This window comes from Nematolebias whitei, chromosome 2 (assembly GCF_014905685.2).
Source record: "Nematolebias whitei isolate Nwh7 chromosome 2, NemWhi1, whole genome shotgun sequence".
Lineage (NCBI taxonomy): Eukaryota > Metazoa > Chordata > Actinopteri > Cyprinodontiformes > Rivulidae > Nematolebias > Nematolebias whitei.
The window spans coordinates 49279022-49286111 of record NC_056499.1 but is presented as its reverse complement, the minus strand read 5'-3'; the positions used below and the strand labels follow the sequence as shown (position 1 = coordinate 49286111).

At 45.2% G+C, this 7090-nt stretch overlaps 2 protein-coding genes across 2 annotated transcripts in view; one reads left to right on the top strand and one right to left on the bottom strand.

Annotated features, from left to right (window-relative positions):
• tp53bp1 (tumor protein p53 binding protein, 1) overlaps positions 1-7090 on the top strand; it is a gene marked incomplete at both ends in the record, with an annotated part of 265669 nt that overhangs the window by 59449 nt on the left and 199130 nt on the right.
• The window catches only part of tubgcp4 (tubulin, gamma complex associated protein 4), a 192347-nt gene continuing 191042 nt past the window's right edge, over positions 5786-7090 (bottom strand). The window contains exons 13-17 of the mRNA XM_037692259.1: positions 6763-6907; positions 6491-6668; positions 6201-6335; positions 5994-6110; positions 5786-5929 (exon numbers count right to left, since the gene is read on the bottom strand). Of these exons, the coding sequence (XP_037548187.1) occupies positions 5786-5929; positions 5994-6110; positions 6201-6335; positions 6491-6668; positions 6763-6907 (719 nt within the window). The remainder of the gene's footprint in view (positions 5930-5993; positions 6111-6200; positions 6336-6490; positions 6669-6762; positions 6908-7090) is intronic.

Genomic DNA, 7090 nt, shown 5'->3' with positions numbered 1-7090 from the left:
TCCTCAGTCTAGTGGTTCTACACTTAATGCTCCTTAACCTCCTTCCTGAGGGGAGTGGGGCAAAAAGTGTGTGTGCTGGGTGGGTGGGGTCCTTCATGATGCAGGTGGCCCTCTTCCTGCATCTGGAGGTGTAGATGTCTGTGATGGTGGGGAGGCTGATTCCGACAGATTTCTGTGCAGCCTTCACCACTCTCAATGAGATTGAGGTGATTGAGGTCAATGAGATCATTCTAAATTGAATGAGACACTCTCAAATGAGTCTTCTAGGCTGTGACTTATCTGTCTAAATAAAGGTTGAATGAAAAAGTGTTATTCCTACAAAGTATTTATACACTAAGCAGCACATGTGACCCATAAAATGAGGTCCCAGCACAGTTCTCCAGAACCAGTGAGAAAACGAGAGCTGCTCCACGTTCGAATAAAAACAGTTCTGGACGTTGTTGTGTGTTCTAGCTCTTTCACATTCCTGCAGTTTTTGGGTCATTGCTGATTATTTGTGTAATTTTCCCTCAGACTATGTGCAGACAGGCCCGTACAACAAGGCCTACACAGAGTCCCAGCTGCAGGCGGGGGGCGGCTTCATCCTGCCTGACTTCAACGAGGAGCAGGTTTGACATCAACTTCTATTATTAGGAGACACAAAAATATTTTCTGTAAAAAAACTTTTAGACTCTGGTGTGTCCACTTCATGTCTAACATCACAGTTTATCAGCACTTTTACTTTGTCAGTCCACCTTTTTGTCAAAACTCGTGTTATGAAGCAGAATTCTGCATCTCAGAGGCTTTCGTTGAGCCTGTTGGTCACCATGGTAACAGAGGCTGAACTCACCTGCTCAGGTGGAGGTGATGAGTCCATGTTTCAAAAGCTCCAACCATTTAAACAACATGGTTCTGTCTGATTTGAACGTTTAAATAAAATTGGATGACAACGAAAAGGTCAGTGTGCCACATTTTAAATATTAATAAAATCGTTTATGATATATCTTATTTAACAGATTGACTTCAGATTATTGGCTGTGGACATTAATCTCAAGGCTCAAGCATTGTGCTTGATCAGAGCTATTTTTAATCAACTTGTTTGAGTCTCAGCAGAGGAAACGGCAGCAAGGTGCAGTTAGACAGCAGCTGCAATAAGATGTAAAAACATCGTACAACACACTCGTCACCGTCACAACTAAGGCGGCCTTTTGTGTTTTCGACCCTCGTCATGGAGCAAAGAAGGAGAATTGAAAGTGCAGTCCAACCGTGCATGTTATGAGCACAAAAACATGAAAAATAGGTGAGGTACCGACTTCCATTTTGATACATAGCTGTGTCTATAAGAAAGCCGTGTCAAAATCCAAGATGGCTACCACCATATTAAACAACCAATCCAGATTTTTTGAGGAAGCTATGCTTTCTAGGTTTTATATTACTGAAAAGTAGTTTCCTCCAATGAGTGTGGCGGCTGAATAATCTTTGATGGTCAAGGCCACCATTAGCCACCCCCTGGCTCCACCACTGCACCTGGTGGCGGATAAAGTTGCTCCCTCCACTCACCAGGATCTGTCACTTTGTGCTGCCTCAGACAAAAAAACAACCAAACACCACCTCTGTTCTTCTAACTCCAACCCACCTGAAAGTCTTGGAACAAAAACATTTGGGTTTACTTGCATCCCGTTCAGTTCCAGTCCAGAAAAACATCTTGTAAACTACAAACATTCACAGTTCCGATCCCTCAGCGACGAACAGACATCGGCTCGTTGAATGTTTTGAATGTCACGTTCACTCAGCTCTCCTAAAAACCACAAGGTTGTGTAGTGAACTTAATCTGGTGTCACGACTAAGCCTAAGGTCAAAATCCTTGACCTTAAGAACCTTGTGGGACAGAAACTGTCATTTCATTGATTTGAATCCAGAGATACAGGTTCACCCATCCTGAGACTTTCTTTCTTGAAGATTCAAGTGAAAAGAACACTCTCTTTTTTATTATCATTACTATTTTACAAATGTTGATAATCAAAGTGTCTTAGTTCAAACCATTTTAGATGTTGCAGTGAACTAATCAATTTTATTAACTGTGTAATGATTTTTAAATTCTCATGCAAAGTTAGAATTCATGTTGAGGTCTGTTACAGATTTTTATGCATTTTCTGATTTTCTGTCTTTGAATGAGCAAGTGTAAGTTGGTCCAAGGTTGGAGTCAAACGCAAAACAAGTTGTTGGAACGAACTGTCATGTTTTAGAATCCTCTCAGACGTAAATATAGAGGTTTTGGCACCTGTTTCTGAAACGCGCCAAAACAAAACTCTCTCTGTCTGTGAGAACATTTCTGATCTTTCCATAACAATTCTTGCTGCATTCTAACCTTTTACGTCACAAAACACACCCCGTCTGGTCGGTTCTGGCCAATGGGAGACTCCCGTATGAACCGGGAAAAGGGCTCTTTAAATTGTCGGTACTTCCTGGTCGGCTCAGCTCTGCTCGAGATCTGTAAACTACTCAGTTCTGCTGGAGTTCTGTGAGGGTTCCACTCGGTTCGGTTGAGTTCAGTTCTGTTCTGTGCGGAGAAGCCCAGTTCTGGGAGACGGGAAGATCCTGACATGACAACAGAGCTCTTCCGAGTCATAGGAATATAACACTTTCCACTCGCCACTACTTCTGACGAGCTACAGCCATCCGAAGGAGACGCTGGACAGGTAGCGTTAACGGAACTCCATATCTGCTGATTAATCTCAGAAAGGTAATGAGTCAAGTTTCCTACCAAGCGTACCGAGGTGAGCTGGGTTCTGATGGAGAGTGTCGGTTCTGGTGAACACTTCCCCTCACATACCATCTTTACTCCCTTTAACTTCTTTCCCATCTTTAAACTTTCCTCTCAAGTAGAAATTCTTCCAGATATTTTAGAAATGTCTGTGTAAAGTGCTCATCCACATCCGTGTGGGTAAAAGATCATAATTGTACAGTTTTCATAAATGTCTGTGGTGAAGCAACGGAAAAATCATGGCCGTATGATTTTTCCTGATTGCTTATGTTGTTATTTTCATAATTTGCCAAATTAATGTAAATGTTTGATGTTAAACTTTGATTCTGTAAATAAATGACCGCATTCATTTTGATGGTTCAAATATAAATGACGTCTCACGTTTGCATTTCATTAAATTCAATGCACGTTTATTCAGTTCAGAAAAATGAGGAATCCGCGTTAATTGATGAATATATCTGAGCATCTGTTCATCTACAGTTGTATTATCCAAAGATTTTCCTCATTCCCTGACTGTTAAAAGACTTTCTTGTAAATTAATGACACTTTGTTTTAGTGGGAACACTGGCTTTGTCCAAACCATTTCTCCCGTTTCCTCCTCCAGTGCGCGGCAGCCTACCAGAGCCTGCTGATTGCAGACCAGCACTGCCGTAGCAGGAAGTACCTGCTGTGTCTGGCCAGCGGCGTGCCGTGCGTGTCTCATATTTGGGTGCGAGACTGCTGCAAGGAGGGCAAGCTGCTGAACTACAGGAACTACCTGCTGCCAGCCGGCATGGGCCCGGACGACGCCATAATGGAGTGGTGAGAAAACCTTATGTCTCCTTTTTATTTGATCTGAAGACTGGAAGCTTTCACTGGTTTCCTCTTTCAGGCACCCCCGCTCCAGCCCCTTCAAGGCGCTGCGTGTCCTCCTGGTGTTTGAGAAGCCAGCCGAGCTCTGGGCCCAGCTGATGACCATGGGCGGAGCTTCTTCTGTCCGACACTTCCATGCAGACAAGGACAGCCCTGGTACAAGACCACCTTTGAAAACTCACCAACCCCTCTCTGAAAACCTTTTAACTTGTTCTTCTTCCTGTGCAGACATTCCTTCTGGGAAGTACGACGTGGTGGTGACAGACCACGCCTGTCCCCCACAGCTGGAGAAGAACGTGATGTCACAGGAAGTCCCGCTGGTGTCTCCTGAGTGGCTTGTTCAGAGCCTGATCTGTGGCAGGCGCCTGGACTTTGTCGGCAGGCCTCAGTACCACCACGACTCGTCTTCCTCCTCGTAATCCCGTCCAACACATGCCGTGGGCCGAGCTCCGTGGTTTGATGTGCTGCATGCTCTGCTGTATATACCCTGTGTGTTTTTATGGAACAATAAACTGTGACCCGTTTCATTTTAACGGCTTTATTCACTCTGCAGGAAACAGTTCACATATTTACACTTTGTACAAACGAGCTGTGAGGAGTGGCAGAAACAAACAGGAAATCAGTTTTATCTTGATCACAACTTTTAACTTTTACATGAAAAACTAAACATTTCAGTTTGGCTCGTTTCAAAAGACAGACAAGTAATTCTTCATCTTCTGCCAAATTATAAAGAGCTGCCTAATTTAGCTATTTTTGAAACTGATTTTACTCAGAAGGGGCAATATATACAAGTTCTTTAAAAAAATACGAATCAGATATTCAGTTTGACTTGATGAGGTAAGACAAAGTTCAGAAGAATCCTGGAGGACCTTTAACACCAGTCTGAGGTCATTTCAGATGTTTTAGACAGTTTCAGATCAAAAACAATAATTGTTTTTGTCAAGCTAACAAGCCTGAGCAGAGCAAGGACCAGAGTGGATCGCTGCCATTACGTCATTATTTTATAAACTTTTACATCTGACAGTAAGCTGTTAATGTCCCTCGTCGCAGAAGTAGAGACTTTGAAATACCGTCTGTCCATGATGTGAGCACGAAAACTTGAACAATAAATGCCCATGTCCATGCCCTCACTGAAGCAACCACTGAGCCCTGTGTGTGGAGCAGCGCTGCCATCTAGGGCGCCTGGGGGAGTAGATGGTGGGGGTTAAAGGGTACTGCTTAAAAGTATAGTTTCCTCAGCTGATCTGGATGACCAAAGATTAGTCTGTGGCGGTCAAGGCCACCATTTGCCACCCCTTGGATCCAGCAGTGAGCCTCCACTGAACCGCCAGTCTGCTCTGCCTCGGACAACCAAAATTAAACACTTTCTCTTTCTACAGTAACTCCTACCCTCTTGAATATCTTGCAGCAAAAACATTTAGGTTTACTGGTATTTACATTCGCTGTTCAATTCCAGTCCAGAAAAACACTCATCTGAAGAACTACAAACATTCACTGCTCCCTCAGCGTACTGCTCGTTTACAGTTAATTACTCGGTTGTTAGTCTCAATGTTTGTGGAGCAGCTTCTGTGAGAACTGTCCAGATGTTTCACTACAGTAACGGCTTCATGTGAAGTTTTAAAACTAGTCTAAAGCCCGGGAGGGGGGACGGAAGCTTTTAGTCTGGACTCTGCTCAGACCAGCCACTGGTTCATCAGTTCAGTCAAAACTCTTTGAACTGAAGTCGTTCACAGATTCCTGTAGTTAAAAATGCCACTCCAGAAAACCTAAACTATCACTTTAAACTTTGAAATAACAAAAAGAGTTCTTGTAACTAAATAACAAAAACTAAAATTGCTGCTTTAGCTTTATAAAAAAGTTCAAACGTGTCTAGTGCGGTGATTTACTAAAAGTTTTATATTTTATTTTTCACAGGATTAAAATGGGGCGAATGATCCCAGTGGGATTCAGTTATTTTAGGTGCTATTCACCTAAAAGTAATCTGTAATATAAATGTGATTGTCTCTGGAGTAAACGAGCAGAAAACACTTCGTACTTTAAGAAGCTGAGCGGCAGGATGTTGTTGAACTGGAGCTGCTTCTGATGAAACGGTCTGAACCCGTGGTGCTCTCCTAGATGCTGAAAAGAAAAAACGTGACTCCATTAATGAAAGTTGATGTGTGTGAAGGTGACGCTGTGTGAGTGTGGGTCCTACCCGCCCAGCGTGCCTCCAGCCTGTGTGTAGTATTTGTTGTAGTCCAAACGCAGCAGCAGCTGAGCGAGGTCGGAGTTGATCTGATGGTTCCTCACACTCGAGAAGATTTTGAACAGCAGTGACGACTGGCGCCGGAAGCCCTGAAACGTGTCCGTGTTAGCTCCAGAACAAACTGTTACACTAATACAGCGCTCCGTCAGTTACCATCACCAGCAGGTCCAGCTGACTGGTTCCTCTTTCATCCAGCGACGCCACGTTCTGACTGACCAGAGAACAGAAGCTCTGACACAGCTCCAGGATCTCGTTCAGGCAGTGGAACACCTGAGGACATGATGAGGACACGATGAGGACACGAGGTTTTCTCATCAGGGTCTGATGATGGAAACAGTCGGCTGTCTGGGCGAGGCCTACCGGCTTCAGGAGGATGAATGACTGGGCCAGCAGGTTGCTCAGGAAGTGGTCGTGGGCCAGTCGGATGCTCTCAAAGTCTCTGGTGGAGTTGATCTGCTGGAGCAGCTGAGAGAACTGAGACTCCAGAACGTCCACCTGGAGACGCACAGGAAGACAAATGTTCACAGATACTGTACAACCCCTGTCCTCCCCAGGTTCAAAAGGTTTATGAGCATCTTGAATCCAGTGGCCTCCAGAAGTTGATGGGTTGTAGATGTGCGTGCAGTAATGTCTCGACCTGGTTCTGGTACCTGTAAGTAGTACTGCAGGTTGTCGATCAGGAACGCCATGTGGTTCCGGAGTCTCCACTTCACCGCGTCCGTCTGGCTGGACTTCAGGCGCTTCCTCTGCATCTGCAGAGCCCAGCAGTGCTGCAGCTGTGACTGCACCTGCCGCACACTCAGCAGGTACCTGAACACCACGTTGTACCTGAACGCCACACGAGGAGGAGGAGCAGACTGGAGGTGAGGATGGTCATGAAGCACGCTCCAGATGAGACATGATGAGTTACAGTGCTACACACTTCTCCAGGACAGCAGGAGTGAAGAGGATGTGCAGCGGCCACTGAACCTTGTAGGTGAGGCCGAGTGCCGCCCAGCCGGTGGGAGGGACCTCCCGAGGAGACGTGTCCTGGGGAGGGGTGGCTCCATCTCTTTGGCCCGACACTTCTGAAAACAAACAGTAAAGGTAACCATCAATAAAGTTCCAGAACAGTTTTAAAAGTGCTTGTTTTTACCCAGTTAAAGCAAGAAATCACAGATCAAACCAGCATGTCCCGTCACTGAGGGACTGAATATTACTTTTTTTTTTGGGGGGGGGGGGGGGGGGGGGGGGGGGGGGGGTGGGGGGGC